Source organism: Capricornis sumatraensis, chromosome 3 (assembly GCF_032405125.1).
Source record: "Capricornis sumatraensis isolate serow.1 chromosome 3, serow.2, whole genome shotgun sequence".
Taxonomy (NCBI): Eukaryota; Metazoa; Chordata; class Mammalia; order Artiodactyla; family Bovidae; genus Capricornis; species Capricornis sumatraensis.
In genome coordinates, this window is record NC_091071.1 from 147,915,696 (window position 1) to 147,934,473 (window position 18,778).

The 18,778-nt window shown below is 37.6% G+C and overlaps 1 protein-coding gene across 17 annotated transcripts in view; it reads right to left on the reverse strand.

The window, feature by feature from the left end:
- FN1 (fibronectin 1) overlaps positions 1-18,778 on the reverse strand; it is a 69,381-nt gene that overhangs the window by 37,625 nt on the left and 12,978 nt on the right. For all 17 annotated transcript variants that reach the window (XM_068969040.1, XM_068969039.1, XM_068969035.1 and 14 more), the window contains exons 10-20: positions 17,901-18,053; positions 16,391-16,519; positions 15,230-15,373; positions 10,124-10,245; positions 7,098-7,278; positions 6,459-6,635; positions 5,541-5,669; positions 5,361-5,450; positions 4,373-4,567; positions 3,377-3,649; positions 1,862-2,128 (exon numbers count right to left, since the gene is read on the reverse strand). In XM_068969040.1, the coding sequence (XP_068825141.1) occupies positions 1,862-2,128; positions 3,377-3,649; positions 4,373-4,567; positions 5,361-5,450; positions 5,541-5,669; positions 6,459-6,635; positions 7,098-7,278; positions 10,124-10,245; positions 15,230-15,373; positions 16,391-16,519; positions 17,901-18,053 (1,860 nt within the window). The remainder of the gene's footprint in view (positions 1-1,861; positions 2,129-3,376; positions 3,650-4,372; positions 4,568-5,360; positions 5,451-5,540; positions 5,670-6,458; positions 6,636-7,097; positions 7,279-10,123; positions 10,246-15,229; positions 15,374-16,390; positions 16,520-17,900; positions 18,054-18,778) is intronic.

An 18,778-nucleotide genomic window follows, 5' to 3' on the forward strand; every position in this document is an offset into this window, starting at 1 on the left:
TGCAGAGAACAGCCTTGGGGCTGCCAAAGGAAGAGGAGATGGGGGAGGAAAGATTGGGAGTCTGGGATTAAAAGGTTCAAACTAGTATATATAGGATGGATATACAATAGGTCCTACTGTATAGCACAGGAAGCTATACACAATATCCTGTGATAAATCATAATTGAAAAGAATATGAAAATGAATATATATTCATATGTATAACTGAGTCATTTTGCTGTTCAGCAGATATTAACACAACATTGTAAATCAACTATTTTTTCAATAAAATAAACAAGATGCTTATTCTTTTACTGGCATTTTATCCAACAAAAGAAACTATGTAAAATATGTTTCATGTTAAAAAGTAAAAAAGATAACATGTGGTCAGAAAAAGACTACTACTAAACTCTCCGTTCTAATGCAATGAATGTCATCTATAAAAACAGGTATTTATAAGAAATACAAAGATACTGATTTCATGTTAATAGATTTTAGAGTCTTAGTAACATGTCACATAAAATAGCAAAATTCAAAGGTCAGCTTATAGATAAAAAGTAGATTTTACTTGTTTATGACTAGTAGCTACTTAGGAAAAAGCGTTTACTGCCAAGCTTTATACATGCAATTTAAATGGAAATAAATTTTTAGTAAATTATTAATTCCTACAAAGGAAATTTATAGACACTTTTTTGAGTGAAATAAATTTCACAGTAATTTATAAACTAAACTTATATTCACTTTTTGAATGCTTTTTAACATCTATTTTTCAAGTTAGAGTAAGATTTATGGAAAGCTTTTAGGAAACTGCAAGCTAGTTCACAGTTGCAATATATGCTAAAAAAGTGTTAAGTCCTTCTGTAATCCAAAATGAGCTAAAAACAGCAATTAATGCTTATCTAGAAATTATGGGTCTCATATTTCTTTGTAATGTAAATGAGATGTACTAATAGAAATCAATTCATGACATGCATTTAATAGAAATCAACTCATGAATACAGTCCTCTATTGTGATATAGATATGAAAGAGATTTAAGGTCACTTCCTGTAAAGTGTTGAGCAAAAGACAGACATGACCAAAAATTAGTCAGTATTTTTCCTTCTGTGGAATTTCGAGAGTGATTTAAGAAAAGTTAAAAAAAAAAAAAAAGCTATCCTGTTCTGCAGAAGTACTTTAATCTGCTGTTGTCAACACTCATCACTTCCTTAGCTTCTTGTTCTGTTGGTTTCTATTCAACTGGTAGATGTTTCCCTTCCACATTTAATGCTGTCATTCGATGCTCAAAGTATCGGATGTAGACACAGTGGCTGACTTTTTTCTTGCCTTAACTAGTATTTAGTAAATTCATTTAATTCAGTAGCATTCAATTTTCAAATAACTTGGGTGTCTTAAACCATGCTACTCAAAGTACTGGTTTGGGAGGAAATAAGGATCTTGGTAACATATGTCATATAACCCACTGCTTCCTTCATCAAGAAAACTTTGCTTCAAAAAAGTATTAACTAAATTGAACAGTGTGCTCCCTGATCCATTCTGGCATAAGCTCACTGGTCCATGTAACAAACAACTTACAGAGCAGCAGTGGATCCATGGATCACACTTTGAGTAGGACCACTGTAAATATCTCTTTTTCAAATTAAAAATGATTATTTAAAACTTGTACCAAGTTTTTTAAGTTAACTTTGTTCTTTTTTGGCCACACGGCACAGCTTGTGGGACCTTAGCTTCCTGACGAGGGAACTGGGCAGGGACAGCACAGAGTCTTAACCACTGGACCGCCATGAAATTTCCTAAGTTAACTTCTTAAAAAATGGATGAAGGAGAGAGAATGTAAATACAGATGAGACATCACCAAGAAGAGACATTTAAATTTTGACTTACAAGTGGTGAAGACTCCGGTGACTCTGGGGCTCTGCTGATTGCCCTTCACGGCTACGAGGCTTACAGCATACTCAGAGCCAGGCTGCAGGTTCCTCAGTGGGTACTGCGAGGCCGCGGGCCCCACATTGTACTGCTTGGGCTGGCCTCCCCGGGTCAGGCCCACAGTCAGCCGGTACCCGACTATCCGGGCGCGAGGTGGAGTCCAGGTCACTATGACCGTGGTATCGGTTTCATTGATAAACTGGAGGTTGGTAGGAGCATCCAATTCTAGAAAAAGAGATGAAACACGTTAAGAAATAGCTGCACTTCCAAATTATCATACTGAAATCCTAAAGCTTGACTGAATTTTCTAAGTTCTTTCTTCTCAAGGTTGAAACAAAGGTCAAAACCTTGGAAATACTAAGCCATGAAGAAGAGCTAGAGTGCTACAGAGAATTTCACAGAACTCTTGTCAGTCATGAGAAATTACTCGCTGTGTTTGGCTGACTTTGATCCTGTGGAAGTCTATGATTTTTCAGCATGATTTTCCCATTACCCTCAGAAATTACACTAACATGGCAGAGATGGTATTTAAAAACAAAAGCCAGGACTTGTGAAGCTATAGTTTGTTCTGCTCTGAGCCAAACAGGTGAAGAAAAGAGAAATAAACCCATTAAAATGAGGGTAAGAAGAAAGTTCCACGTGGAGCACAGTGACGTTTTCTGCATTTATTCAATGACTAATCCTTTGCTTGAATAATAAAAGTAACTTTCACATGATTCAGATTAGACAAAAATGATAACATATACTCAGAAGCTCAGATGCACGGCAAGACCCTGGTGAGTTTGCCCTAGCGCAAAGAATCACATAAATTGTTGGTTTTCTTCTTGAGTGTGATAACTGGCAATTTCCCTACAATAATTTAAAACACTTTTCAGAGGGAGGAAATGTTTAAGAGGTAGTCAAGTATAACAACAAAGCATGGGCTTTGGAGTCAAAAAGACATAGGTCTATGTGAATCCCCACTGCATCATTTCTCAGCCCTGTTACTTTACAAGTTGCAAAATTTTTTATAAGCTTCAGTCTCTTCACATATCCCATAGGGATAATAATAAGACCTTCCTTATTAACTCAAAATAAGGATTAAATATGAGGATAATAAAGAACTGAGCATATGACCTGGTGCTTAATACTCATTGAATGTTTTAGCAATTACTATTTATAAATAATTCTGCTATAAAAGGATTAGAAGATTATACTTGAAGTCTGACTTAGGTATATTTTGTTACACAAATAGTACTCAAATTTTCAATCCATGTCTCCATTAGCAAGGAAAATTAGGCTAAGTTTTGCTCCTTTAGTGTCATGTCCCCATGTATTTGAGAAATGGATTACCATTTAGCCTCTATGGAGGCTATACATTTCCTGTCCTCTGAGTATGTTCCTATTTCTAATTGTGAACCCAGGAGTGAATGGAGTGCTGCCCATTCATCACAAGTGGAAAGGGAGGGTGGAGATAAAGGACCCCAAACCTACTGGTTGCCTGCTGTGCCGTCAGGGGCTTGCTCTCCCTCCCCTGGTTCACGGCGAAGACTTTGAAGTGATAAGTGACCCCAGGGGACAGCCCAGTGACTTCTGCAAAGGTGTTCCTGCTGACGGGCAGCCTCTGCCCATGCTCCCCAGGCAGGTTGACGGGGATCACATCCACGCGGTAACCGGTTACTGGACTCTCTGGGGGTGTCCACATGATGGTGATCTTCACATCTGTCACCTCCACAAACTGCAGGTCCCTGGGAGGGGGAACTTTATCTAACAGACAAGAACCAAGCAGTCATTCGCAATTCCTGCTGAGGATTATTTTTAAAAAATCAGTTTGCCAGATGTGAATAAGGCAATTCATAGAGCCCCTCTCTTCAGAGCAAAGCTGTTTTCTCTTTAAATCTAAGAACACATTTTTGGGGTTATATTTTCATGGTTTAGTCATCTTGTTTACATTTGACATTTAAAACTATTACGTAAAATGTGAATGTAAGCAGATGAGTTTCCATCAAATGAAGAGTCCTATTGTGGGGGTTAAAATAAACATACCCCCCAAAACCCCTCAGCAAACTCTTGTGACAACAGAAAAAATGTGGTTTTTACTTTAATGAATCTTTTCTTAATACTTAAGAACAACAGATTAACTACCCCTTGGGTTTCTTGGGGAAAATATGAAGGCTTTATGCTGTCAATTTTTAATCAGGAAGCCAATAGCCAGCTTTTATTAGTTACTTTACAGTGAGGACATTTCAGCTGAATTTCATAAGTTCAGGGATAGAGTCATCTACAGGACGACTTCCATATAAGAACTGTAGACAGAGACTAAATAAACCCCCCAAAGAGACAATTATTCTTTGATCTCACATGTCTGGTTGTCCCTAGTAGGCTCATGGAGTGAACACAAGCCAAGTTCCTCTGGCAAAAGGGAGGTTCAAGATGTGACTTTCTTAAGCCTTAAGAGATAAGACAGCGCAGGAAGCGTCTTTAGGTTACCTGAACGTGGGACTCCAGTGGTTTCTTGCTGGATGAAGACAGGAGTACTTTCTTGATTTTCTTCCACAGCATAGATGGTGATGTTATACTGAACGCCAGGCTGCAAGTCACTGAGAGTGACAGAGTTGGCAGTTTCAGGAAGATTGAGTTCTGTGCTACTACCCTCTACGGATGGGGAATAGACGATTCTGTATCCTGCAGATTCAGGAGAAAACCAGTATAAAACACACTGATGAAACACAGGCTTCAAAAGGCATAAATTCCCCTTTCCTAATAGCCCTTAGCATCTTGGTGGATCACTCCTGAAGAGTGAGCAATTCTTTTGGACTCATCCAATAGTGCTACTTCTTATAAGGACTATTCAGTCCAAAGATAAAATAAGAATAGTCATGCAAAGCTCTTTAATAATAAATATCATCCTCGAAGACCGAGATCCTTAATAAATGTCTATTAGAGAAGCCAGGAGGTGAAATTATTCATGTTAAATTGATTTCTTTTTCTTTGAGCTCTAGATGATGGGAGCAATCAAGGAACCACTCTGAGCCAGAGTTGTCTAGCCTGTCTGTGTCTTTTAAGAACCTCAGAAACAGTTAAGTCACCTAATGAGCTAATAAGGCACCTCAAATCCCTCTAAGAATAAGTCTCAGAGTGAGGTTTTCAGAAGAATTATCCCTCTTCTATCACAGGAATGCCTGGTTTAATAAATCCATGAGCTGGATTTCAAGGTTTGTGCCTGTGTGATTGTGTGTGTGCATGTTTGTGTGAAAAAGATTAATTAAGACATATTTAAGAGGAAGTTAATCATAAGAAGGTAAGGCTGTAAGACTTAATTAATACCACACACAGACACACATATATCTACACTCTGGTCCAGTAATTACAATAGAGATATATAAGTGATTTGCCTGCTCATAGATCAGAATCCACTCCCTCACCTCTTACGGCATCAAGATTAACAAAGGAGCCAAGAAGAGGCAGCTAAGCTGACCTGTGATGGGCGCCCTGGGTCTGCTCCAGCGAACGACAATAGAAGTGTCATCAACTTGGTCCACGGTAGGGTCAGGAGGGGCATCAGGTGCTAACAAAGAAAGGAAGAAATGAGAAAAACAGGAAATACTGCTACAGGTCCATTTCACCGGGGGAAAAAGTCTTTTCACACCACACATACCTGTTGTCTGTGAGGTAGACAGGATCAAATTCTGCTCTCCTTCCTCGGATATCTCATAAACATTCACAGTGTATTTTCGGCCAGGAAGCAGGTCAGGGATGTTCACGGAAGTGGCTGTGCTGGGAAGATCTTTGAAATAAAAGGGAAAGGTTACTATCAGAGCATATCAATCCCTCTAATGACTCCATAACCTTTGAGAAGGATAGTTTTAATACTATATATTCATGGGGGTGGGGGGAATGAAGGAAGAAAATTATAAAGAAATATACTAATGTATAGTCAGTAATTATCAATGCACTATGAGATAATTTTTTCCCCTTTTCCCAAATATTTTCTCTAAGGATATATAATTTTAAACCACCCCCAAATCTGTAAGCACTGTCCTCTGTAGTTGGAAGTCCAAGTAGCGGTTATGGGTGAGGAATGATGGGGGATAGGGGAGGAGGGATGTTCTTTTTCTTGAACTGGGTCCTGGTCACGCGGGTGTGTTCTTTTTATAAAAATTCACTGAGTTCTATGTTTATGATTTGTGTACTTTTCAGTGTGTATATTTCTCCACAATAAAGTTTTTAAAAGTTTGTTAAACATGAGAATCTGAAAAGCATGAATAAGGGTACTGTGTCTCTCCCAAAGCTAACAGTCCCCATGCTGGCAATTACTTCCAGGAAGAACACACTATTGTTACGTGGACCTGTGCCCAGGCTAACACGTAACACAGCTCCCACCAGGGACCAGGAAAGTGAGCATGGTTCAGGAAAAACCCAGGTCGGTTCTAAAAAGGGTCAGTTGTTTGCCGTCCTCACACTGAAGGGTCAACTAGTTCCAAACTTCCCAGGCCACCTGCGTGGAGGCCCCCCCTTCCCAGTCCTACCCCCAGCAGAGTCTCCCAGCAGCTGGTCATCAACACATCACGCTCACCCAGGTATTGCGGTTCATCTCCCTCTTCACTCAGCTCATACTCCACCCGGAATCCAGACACAGTGTCCGAAGCCGAGACCCAGGAAACCACAAAGCTGCTGGCTGTGATTTCAGTCACCGACTCAGAGGTGGCCACAACAGGAGTCAAGGGTGTGGTCTCTCCTGTCACAGTGTTGCCTAGAGTCACAGAGAGGACAAAGAGCCTTCAGCCACCGATAAAACTTACTACTATCATCTGGAAAATACCATTTAAAAAAAAACGTAGGTGCCGGACCTCCCCATTAGTCCCAGTGGTTAAGAATCCACCTGCCAATGCAGGGGACATAGGCTTGATCCCTGTGTTCAGGAACTAAGATGCCACATGTTACAGGGCAACTAAGCCCACGCACCACACTACTGAAGCCCATGCACCCATGCTCCACAAGAGAAGCCACCGCAATGAGAAGCCCAAAGAGCAGCCCCAGGTCACTGCAACTAGAAAGCCCGTGCAGCAGTGAAGACCAGCGCAACGAGAAAAATACAACGTGGGCATCCATATTCATCTGCGGGAGAATATGAATCGAGAAGGAAAGCACTCCCTGTGGGGAGCCCAGGTCTGAGACGGGCAGGCACAGATGGACGGGCCGCTGGGGTACATACTGGTCACCGCTGGGCTCGTGCTGGTGGTGGTAAAGTCGAAGCGCGTCACGTCTCTTTGGCCATAGTGCTGGACGCTGATAAGTTGGCCTTCGTATACCACACCTGGCCTCAAGCCTTTGATGGTGTAGGAGTTTAAGTGGCCAGGAATGGTAGCTTCCTTCCAGCGGTTTGGAGAATTTTTCTAAAAATTTAAGTGAAAAAAAAAAAAAAATCACACAAGAATTTACAAAGATGATCACCGGGAGATGATGTGGAGCATTCTTCAAAGAAGAATGAGGAGTCTATGAAGCTCCATTTGAGGGGGATATCATGGAAAACTGGGATCAGAATAGAAACCTGTAGCAGAATTTGTTAATGTTAATAATAATGGTTATTACAGCTAATATTTACTGATGGTTTACTATGTACCATGCTCCGTGCTGTTTTCCTTCCGTTCTCTTATTTAAGGTTTATCTCTTACCTCCTCCAAGTTAGTGGTATCATCATCCTGATTTTACAGATGAAAAAAACAGAGTTATGTGACATGCCCAAGATTACACAAAGGGAGGCCCTGGGCTCCTTCCTTTTTGCCAGATTAACTATTCAGTTTAATAACAGCAACCTAAGGTGATAACCCAAGTTTTGCCGTTCCCAATTTTTCAGTTTCCACAATGAACTGGGATATATTCCTCTGTGAAGTGGGAAACGGCTTTATAGTCTATATTTATTTAGTGGGATACAAACCAAGTTTCTTACAGAGCAAAGGCATAATATTCCTTCATGACTCAGTTCCTGGGACCATCACATACGAGGCTTAATGCTGCTCTGGTTTTATGACTCATTCTTGGATATGAACTACTCCGTCAAAAGTGGTTAGCCAACTTCGGGCAAGACTGCAGAAGAATGTGATCTCAGTTTATTTAATCTTTGTCTCCAGTTTATATTTTCACATCCTGTCCGAATTTATTAATATATCATGGATCACAAAATGTATGGCAATAAAATGTGTAAAAAAGAAACATCCTTACTTCAAACAAGTTGAGATCATTTTAGGTATAAATATTCTACACTAATATAAGTCAAAATACATTTTTAATACCCAGTGATGTTACAATATTATCCAATCAACCAGTTCCTCAATAATTCAGATACTCGAGTCCCTTTATAATTTTTAAATAAATGAAAGTGATTCTAATACTCTCTAAATTTAAACACCTTGTTAAAAACATTACATTAGTCATTATAATTAGCTCAGATTTAATAGTAAGCCTTTCATTCAATGTGAACTTTTTTGGTTTGTTATTAGAAGAAAATACTCAAGAATAAATGCTCAGGTGATAAATATTAAAGAAAAACCCAAAAGTGTTAAAAAAAAAAGTCAAAGAAATAACCTCCGCTCTTTGGAGACTTCCTAACTTATTTACATTTTATGTGTGTGCTAAGTTGCTTCAGTCGTGTCTGACTCTGTGTGACCCTATGAACTGTAGCACACCAGGCTCCTCTGTCCATGGTATTCCCATGGTATTCTTCAGACAAGAATACTGGAGTGGGTTGTCATGCCCTCCTCCAGGGGATCTTCCCAACCCAGGGATCGAACCCACATCTCTTAAGTCTCCTTTATTGGCAGGTGGGTTCTTTACCACTAGCGTCCCCTGGGAAGCCCTGATATACATTTTATACCTATGTGCAATTATCCCTTATTACTGTGGTCTCACAGATACTTAAGTTTAAAGTAAATAAAATCGGTGAAGAGAAATGAGAGACAAGAAAGTGTTAGAGGGGAAATATATTCATCCCATCGACTAACATCAATAGACAAAAAGTTCTGCAAATGGGCTACTACATATACTGTGGTCGTTAACAAAAAAAGGGTGAGAGAAGAAAAAGAATGATCTCAACAGCTTGAATTTTCAGAAAGAATTGAATACGATTGCATGAGTTGGTCAAATGTTTTATTTTGCTTTGCTTTTTTAGTTCCTAGAAACCAACAGCTGTGATTTAAAATGGGCATTTTTCTCCTGTGCGTAGTTTCTCAAATTAATGTCATACATTTTGGAGAGATATAAGGGCAGGCTTGAGAGGGTAAGAGAAACTACAACTTAATAGATCAATATCCTCCTTAGTGAGACTTAATAGATCAATATCCTCCTTAGTGAGGTTTCTTCAATTTCTAGATGACTAGTAGGAAGTCAAAAAGTCATTCATTAAATACACTAACTATCCTTCATCTATACTTTTCTCTCATCATCTCTCCCTTCTATCCAAATAACTGCAAAGATTAGAAAGTAAGGTTTTATGAAATGATCATGGAAATTCACTGGAGGTCTAGTGGTTAAGACTTGGGGTATTCACTGTCATGGCCTGGGTTCAACGCCTCGCTGGCGAACTACGATCCCTCAGGCCATGTGGTGTGGTCAGAAAAAAAGAAGAAACAATCACTTAAAAAGTGAACCAAAAAAGAAAGATATTAACTTAGCTATTTTGTTTTACAAATCATGGAAAATGATGCCAGTAGTTTTCTTTCTCTTTGATGGAGTTGCAAGACTTTTAAAAACTTTAGATTCTCTTCCCATGCTGGGTAAGAATAATTTTAAGCATTATCATTTCTAAGTCCTCACAAACAAGATGTTTCTAACATGAAGAATTAAGTTCTCCTAAATACCAAAAGACAGCTAAGTCTGTGTGTCAATTAGATTGACCACATATTGTTTGGTCACTAAACAAATACAGAGCCAAGTGATCTACCGGCTCAAAAACTGAAACACATTTTCAGAATCTGTTCATTTCCTTCTCCTTTTAAAAAAATGTTCGATTATTTACTTTTCTTTATTTCGCTGCACCTAGTCTTAGTTGCAGCACATGGCATCTTTTAGTTGCGGCACACAGAAACTTAGATACGACATGCAGTATCTAATTCCCTGCCCAGGGATTGAACAGGAGTCTCCTGAATTGGGAGCAGGAAGTCTTAGTCACTGGACCACCAGGAAGTCCCCAGAATCTGTTAATCAAGAACTTCAATAACCAAGGTTTTTGAGCAGGATACTCACAGGTTTCCATCTAAGAATGTACTTGGAAATGTGAGATGATTCTGGTGCATTCCATTGGATGGGGTGAGAGTTGGGTTGACTTGGGGTCTCAGTGATGATTACTTGGACAGGACCACTTGCATCTGAAAATGACAATATGAGAGTTGGTGATCTTGAGCATTCCCTTACTTCAACTTAAAATTTAGTGCACATGGCCATCAGTAAAGACAGTTTTGCTTATCAGTAAATGGGAGCACAAGAAAAATTATCTAGAGTTAATTTTTTACATATTGACACTGGAAATCAATGAGACAAATCCTTTCTTTCTTAATTAATCACAGTCAAATAACAATATTGTGTTAATTTCTGCTGTACAGCAATGTGATTCAGTTATACACACACATACACACACATATATATATTCTTTTTTATATTCCTTTCTATTATGGTTTATTAGAGGATATTGAATATAGTTCCCTGTGCTAAACAGTAGGATCTTGCTGCTCATGTATTCCGTGTATGATAGTTTGCGCCGGCTAACCCTTCACTCCCACTCCATGCCTTCCCCACGCTCTTCCTTTTGCCAACCACAGGTCTGTTCTCTGTGAGACAAATCCTTTTTTAGCAGATAGATTCTTGTCTTTCACATGAAAAATGCAACTCAAACTTATTTATAAGCAAATAAAATAATTTTTAAATGCCACTTAGTTTGCTTTCTTCTCCATTTTCAAACAACTGTGAGAAAACTGTGGAACCACTATAACACAAATAATGTAATACAGAATACAAACTTCATTTACTTATACTAAACTTCTTTGAAGGAAATTCTTGCTTGTGGAGCTTTTCATCAAGGACAAATCTACCATCAAGAAAAAACATTCCAAAGGCCATATGACATGAGGTAAAACAAACACATTTCTAAATGGGGTAGAATCTTAGACAAACAGACATAGGTAATAATTAAAGACTCAATTTTATTTTTCATCCTCTCAGTCTAAGATCCTATCAGCTTGGGAAAATGTTTTATTTTTATTCAAGAAGTCTGCTCTAAAATCATTCCATTGATTGGTCAAATTGCTGAGATCAAAATTATATTTTTTCAAAAGTAGTTATCAACAAAATGACATTTTGAAGTGTATACTAAATTTAATATTCCCACATCTTAATGTGTAAAACTATTATCAACAAATTTAGTGTGTGGTTTTGGTTCTTCTGCCTTTTTTTTTTTTTTAAGGCAAAACAAGAGAAGTAGAATGAATTTCTTAATAGGGTAGATTCTATTTAGGATAATTATTAAATAAATGGAAAATTTATGCCTGCAGAACAGAACACTAAATACTGTCTATGATGTCAATCAATGTTCAACTTATTAGAAATAAAAATAAAGTTCCTTGTAATAACGTTTCCAAGAATTTCTAACTGACATTCTGTTAAACAGAGCAAAATTTTGCATGTTAGCTAGAGCAGTTCAGCAGATTATTAACAGATTTAAATTTTCCATAAGGTTGTAGAAAATATATTGATTTTCAAACAATTATTATCTTCACTATTAAATTTTATTTGAAAATAAAGTTTTCTCTAGCAGAACAAATATACAACTTACATATCTGGATAGACTCAAAAGTTCTAGAATAATATACTCACTTTCATGATGAGAATAATTCAAAGTTTGGCTAAAGACTAATAAACATTCTTTAAATCTTAATTTCATCTAATACACATATTTGTAAGCTGTATAAAAACCAAAATTAATAAATAAAATTCTCAATTTTTAATTCTAAAGTGTATATTTCATAGACCATGGCAGGGTGTTTATTTTAATTAACTGGCAGAAGTCAATTCCACAACCCTCTTTGAATCACTCCCTCACCATTATATATATATATATGAATATAAATACATTTTAAAAAACAAACATTGAGGTAAAATTTTAGAGATGTGATTATTTAAAGTACTCCCATAATCAGTAAATATAGAACTATCACATTTTTATATTACAATTATTGGTATAAGGCTGTTTAAATATTGATCCTTAAAAGAAATCCTACCATAATTTCCTCATGTAAAGAGATGCCTGATATGTATTTTAGTTTAACAACCATGATTTTGAGAGAAAAAAGTTTATGATGCCATGAATGTACACCACCAAGAGTCATTCCTATAGCTAACCTAGGACTTCGGATGATTAAATGCCAATGTAGGTTCATTGATTGTAACAAATATACCACTCTGGTGGGGATGTTGATATTAGGGGATGTTGTGCTGTGTGGGAGCAGAGGCAACATGGGAAATCTCTGTATCTTCCTTTTGATCTTGCTGTGAACCTAAAACTGCTTAAAAATAGTCTTAAATTTTAAAAAAAGATCATGATGATTATGGCTGATTCATGTTGATGTATGGCAGAAATAATACTATAAAGCAATTATCCTCCAATTAAAAATAAATAAATCTTAAAAAAATTATGATGGTTACATGTTTATCAAGATTAAGTTTTAAATAACATAAGTGACCTTTACTGCCTACCTTTAAGTTTAATCATGCTGCTATGTCCACAAGGAGGAGGATAGTAAAGAAAAGGGGAGGAAAAAGAAACAGGCAACTCAGAGGTTTTTACTCAGTGATGGAGCAAAAGAACATAAGGTTTCCTCTAAAATTTCAAGTGCTGGTTTGAAACCCTATGTTTTCAATGTTAGGCTTGTACCATATCTCACCTTTAGGGGAACTACCCTAAATAATAATAAGATATCTTGCATTTAGCACAATTTTGTTCAAAGAGTAAACAACTATCAATGATTTGTAAGGTCAATTAAATTCCAGCTATCACTCTACGCCACTTTTTCTATATATGATTAGAAGAGAAGAAATTTGAAAATTCTGACATTTACATTATTTAGACTTAGCATTTTGATAATCCTTTTGATAGTGGTTAATCGGTAAAACTTTGTAAAGTAACCTGAGCAATGACTCACACCACTGTGAAAACTTGACTCCCTCTCTTATTCAATATAATCATACTAACTATGAAATAGTTATGAGGAGATATGACAAAATGTCTATACTTTCAAAACCAGTTTGAAATAAGGCCCAAATGAATAATTTCCAGTAATGGTGACCCTGGAGAAGTTAAACATTTATGCATTTGCAACGCAGCCCTTTTTTTTGTTTATTTAGTTTGCTGAGATCTGTGCTTTCCTGGTTGTTTATTGACAAACCAAATGCCTCTTATCTTCTGTTAGTTTGAACAACTCTACTGAATCCTCTGTAGGAGGAACAAACAGGGCAAGGCTCAGAGACAACGGACTGGTGAACTGTTGTTCCGTCATCCTGCCCACACTCTGAAAGCCCCACAAGCCAGGCAGGAACCACTGAGTAAACCAAATACACAGATAAGACCCAGACTGTGTACTGAGGCCAATCCCCTCTCCGCTAAAATCACCTCTACACTCAGTGGGCTCTTCTGTTATGAAGAGTAGAAACAAGGTCAACACATAAAAATCCAACACAGGAGGATTCCCTCCCATTTAGGTTTCATCTCTGGCGTGTCAACCTACAGGCTTCCAGCACGTTGTTATGTGAACAGGCTTACTTTAAAAGAGACAGCGAAAAAAGTTCTCTCTAATTCACCGAGAAGGAAATCACTTTCAAGACCACCACACCAGGAAGAACCATAAATAGACAGTAAGAGATTTTTTAGAAAAGTCTATCTTTTGGTTGTATCATTAAAATACCTTCTGAACTTACAGTAATTCTGCAGAGCTTTAAAAATTATTGAACAAAAAAAAAATTATTTTAAGTGATTCCTACACACAAATCTGCCACAAAATACAGTTTAAGAGCCAGATCAATCTGTGCTGAGAACCTGTTAAGCAAAGTCATCTTCAGCAGCCCAGACAGCCTCTGAAGCCAGGGGAGAGGAGAGTCTCTTCTAAGTTCAGAAAGGGTATATATGAATGGTTTTCAGGATCATAAATTATTAGTTTATGGAACTTAAAGGTAATCAGCTAAACTCTCCCCATTTTACAGATGAGGAAATAATGAATGAAGCTTGACTTGTATTTACTTAGCAGCATGTACAAACCTGGACCCATGTCTTGGCAAACACTGTTTTTGGCCAAGTTGTTCCATACCTTCTTCTTTATGACAGTAAATCTCTTATCACATTAAAAAGGGACTTAGTTAACTGAATCTTGATTTCTGTCATAGGCAGGTTCCAATGTCCTGACGATCTCTCTTTCTATTTCTGAATATAGGCCACACCTTAACTTAGCAGAGAGTTAAGAGACTTTGACCTCAGTAATTGCTCAAGTAACTGATGCCTAAAAATTAATTTTGTTTTTTGATCACACCACAAGGCATGTGGAGCTTCTTTGTCTAGGGATCAAACCCACGCCCACTGCAGTGGAAGGGCAGAATCTTAGTCGCTGGGCTACCAGAGAAGTCCACAATGCCTAAAAATTAGTTTCAGAATTCAACGCATCTTACTGTTGACTCATCATTCAGCAAAAATTAAATTCAGTTTTTTAAAAATTGAATAACCCTTCCAGCTAGGCATTATGTCCCATGACCTGAAAAAACTCCAGCAATAAACATTTTTGAGTATTTGAACAGCATTGGCAGAGAACTGACCAAGTTACTCAACTCTGGACCCAGGATATTTTGTTCCAGACTCCAAAAGATCAAACACATGAACATTCTGACAAAAAGAGGGCCTGGATGAAACACGGAATGAATACATATCATGTGTATGATACACATGAATGAATGTGTATACATTTCATGCAATTTCTCCATGCAATCTTTCTGTTAAGAAACATAACATAAAATCCTGACCTTTACTCCCAGCATCAGTTACTCCATGGTTTCTATTTACAGGTACAGATGAGAAATGAAATTTAGCCAGTGTTTTAACCTAATGGAATGTTCTACAATGTTAAGAAACAAATTTACATGCAGGCACTTTTCCACAGCCTTCTACTCCTACTTGACTGAGAAAAAAGGAAAACCATTTAAGTAAAAAATATTCGATTAATGATTAGTGAAATGAGAAAAAGATAGGAAAAGGAGGCGATACCAATAAACACTGATGTTACCGTGTATTTTATCACACAGTGGAATAGAGCTACTTACCTGGGTAGGTCTGTAAGGGCTGGCAGGCCCACTCCCCAATGCCGCGGCCATAGCAGTAGCACTGGTACCTGACCCCCTGCAAATACTTCTCCCATGAGTCTCCAATTTGATAAAAGGTGCGGGTTTCTGAATCCTGACATTGATCTAAAACATACACAAATAAAATATTAAGCAGTCTTGAAAACTTAAAGTGACAAATTTAAATTTGGTGTGCTAGTGCACAGATTCTTAGTTTTAACAAAAACTTGCAACTGTCCTTACAAATATAGCAGTTCAAAAATGTTTTATTCATATCTTGTACCTTACTGGACAGTTAATGGTCAACAAGTACCCATTGGGAGGAATAATTAGCTTTCTAAAAGAATAACATTTCTAAATAAAAATGTTAAGATTTAGATTTCAGTATATACTGACAACCTGAATCTTAATTTGAGAAAAATAAATTTTATATTTTACCCATCTTAATGCAAACAGTTTGCCATTTGAAGAGCAAAGATAAAATATCACTTTATACATGTCTTCAAAATGTGGATGACTTAATTTTACATATAAATGAACTGAGATAAATTTCAACTAGTTAATAACTTGCTGAGCAGCTTCTAAGAAAGCCTCTCAGGCCTCACACAGCTTTGGCAATCGTAGGTCAAAAATACTCATCTAATTGGTTTGTTTTCTGGGTGAGCAACATGTCTCTTTGAGTGAAGGAATATTAATGGATTACCTTAAAGCTGGTAACACAGCTCTTTTAAGGCCCAACCCTCACTATTTGCTTAGATCTATTAAAAGGGCAACCAAGAAAAATAAGGAATTTGGGAGGGAGATATTTACTGGCATAATCATTTGTCCACATTATTGCACAGTCAGCAAAGGAAAGTTCTCTTTCAGATGTGAATTATCTTTATGATTCAGAACCAAAAAACAAATTTGTTTCAATTAAAGTAAACCTTCATGTGTTACCAAATTCAGCAAAAATAAATGATTACCACCCTCAAGTTTAGATATTGGTCCATGATTAGAGAAAAGACTTTGCCAAGCTCTCTGCAGGCCATGATCAAAGTCTAGAGCCAGTTTCAATCAAGTAATATCAAAGAACTCTCCTTATCTGAAACTTGCTAGCTATACTCAGTGTTCAAATCCAGCTAGAGACACGAGGCTACTTACCAACAGGATCGCACTTCCACCGACCCCGGCCCTGACCGAAGCAGGTACAATTCAGCATGTGTCCCTCTTCGTGACGTTTGTGGAATGTGTCATTCACATTGTAAGTGATGCCATCGACAATGCACTGATCTGTTTAGGAAACAGTGGGATGGGTGGAGAATTTTTCTGTTTCACTGATGAAATAAAAGAAGCTATACTTTCCAAAGCATACAATTCCTTCCACTTAATTAGCAACATCTTCCACTAAAATAACTTTTCTACTGGCATAAACTTTTTTTTCCAAAGCTTAGTCAGTACTATACTTCTTGCAAAAAAAAAAAAAAAAAAAAAAAACATTTCTCTGTTATAAACTTGTATGTACAGATTAGAGATCCAAGTATATACAACACATTTTAACTTTCAGAACAAGTTCTTGCTGGGTTCAAAATGACCTTTAGATCTCTGCTTGTTACAATAAATAGGAGACAGATTAAACATTCTAATAGGATACCCAGCATGATGCAATGGTCTCATCTCTAGAATAGCAGGGCTAGGGAGATTCTTGGAATGTGTAAATAGAATACCATAAGTGACATTTGGAAAGTTAACAACAACAAAATCAGGCCAACTCTTGTTAACTTGCTGCGATCCTAAGAAATTACTTCCCTCTCTGGGCCTCAGCTCCTTCCTCTATAAAATGAGGAGTTGGTCTGGATGCCTTCCGAGTGTCCTTTTCAGCTCCACAACATCGCATGTATCAGACCTGGATTGTGTCATCCATCGGGCCCCGTAAAAGGAGAATGAGTCCAGGCCAATGTCAACACAGAGGCTACATGGACTATTTATCAGCCCAGAGCTCTACCTCAGTCTTATTTTTCAAACCAAAGAAATAGAAGCACTGAAATAGTTTTAATAGATCAACAACCCTTATATCATACACCAGGGTCCAAAGGGAAAAAACTAGAGTGAACAAAAGAAATTGGTCTCTATGTCTTTTTCTCCTTGAATTAAAGGAAATCTGCCAAGATCTGATTTTAGAATAGCACGGTCTCTTTTCTTTACAAAAATTGCCCAGTCTTTTCTAGACAAGAATACAGCAGCATAAAGAAAGAAAGTAGAGTCGCTCAGTCGTGTCTGATTCTTTGCGATCCCGTGGACTGTAGCAAACCAGGCTATACATGGGATTTTCCCATACATGGGATTTTCCAGGCAATAGTACTGGAGTGGGCTGCCATTTCCTTAAGCTAAAAGGATCAAGTGATATCAAGTGATCATTTTCTGTTCTTTGAAGTCATCTTTTTGGCTCAGCCTAAGTATTTACATCCTGGGAATATTTCAGAATCTTAGAAATGCTCTACCAGATTTTCTTAACTGGCTGTCTAACATGCAAAATCTATCCAACACAGTAGACTAATGGAGTGGCATTGCATACTTCTTCTCCTGCTTTTGGTAAAGCACAAGTTTTCACGAAGAAGTCTGCTTCTCTGTATTCTCTGTCCTCTCAACTATTTTCATTAACAAGTGAGCATACCTCGGAGCTGAGAGTAGGCGACACACGTCCATTCTCCCCGACCATTTCCAACACATGTGCATCTCATCATGTGGCCCATATCATGCTGTTTGTCCCACTGGTCTCCAATGCGATACATGACCCCTTCATTGGTTGTACAGATTTCCTCATGGGCTGTTCAGAAACAGAAGGGAAATGCATTACTGCATAAATGATCACAAGGGCTAAAATGTATGCAATATCATCAGGCTGGTTTGGTGATCCTAAGAACTCTCTTGGAAGGAAGTCTTCTGTGCCTCAAAAATTCACTGAGCTATGACTACCAGAGAGAGAAAACATAGTCCAAAGATGAGGTTTGTTTTAAGGAAAAATTACAGTATGGTTAAGGGATGTAAACCACAATTATGCCTACCCATTCAAGGGGTTTGTAATGTTCTAGAAGTCTGGATTTGACTACTGTCCCATAACATTTTCTAGTTTCAGTTTATTCTAGATCAAAGGGAAACAATGTGTATGGGTATAGAATTGTAAGTTAATACGTGTTTTCCTTCTAAATCCAAATTTTCTTTTGCTGAAATGAGAGGAATGAAAGTAAGCCTAAGTATTAATAGTTTCCTTCTGATGTTTCATTGCCTCATATTCACACTTGACAGCAGCACATGGATTCTTAATTCTACTCTCAGAAAGTCAACTGTAGTCTAGTGGCTCTCGAAATTTGAAAACAAAAGGTATTGGTTCTCCTTTCTTCATTCATACATACTAGAGCACAGCCTTTTAAAACAAGATCCCTATTGATTGGAAAATACAGAGTCTGGGTCATTTTGTTGTTTAATAAGTGACAGACCTTATTCTAAAGGTGTATGCAAATACTGCAGGTCTGTACCTGCAGCAGTCACGTC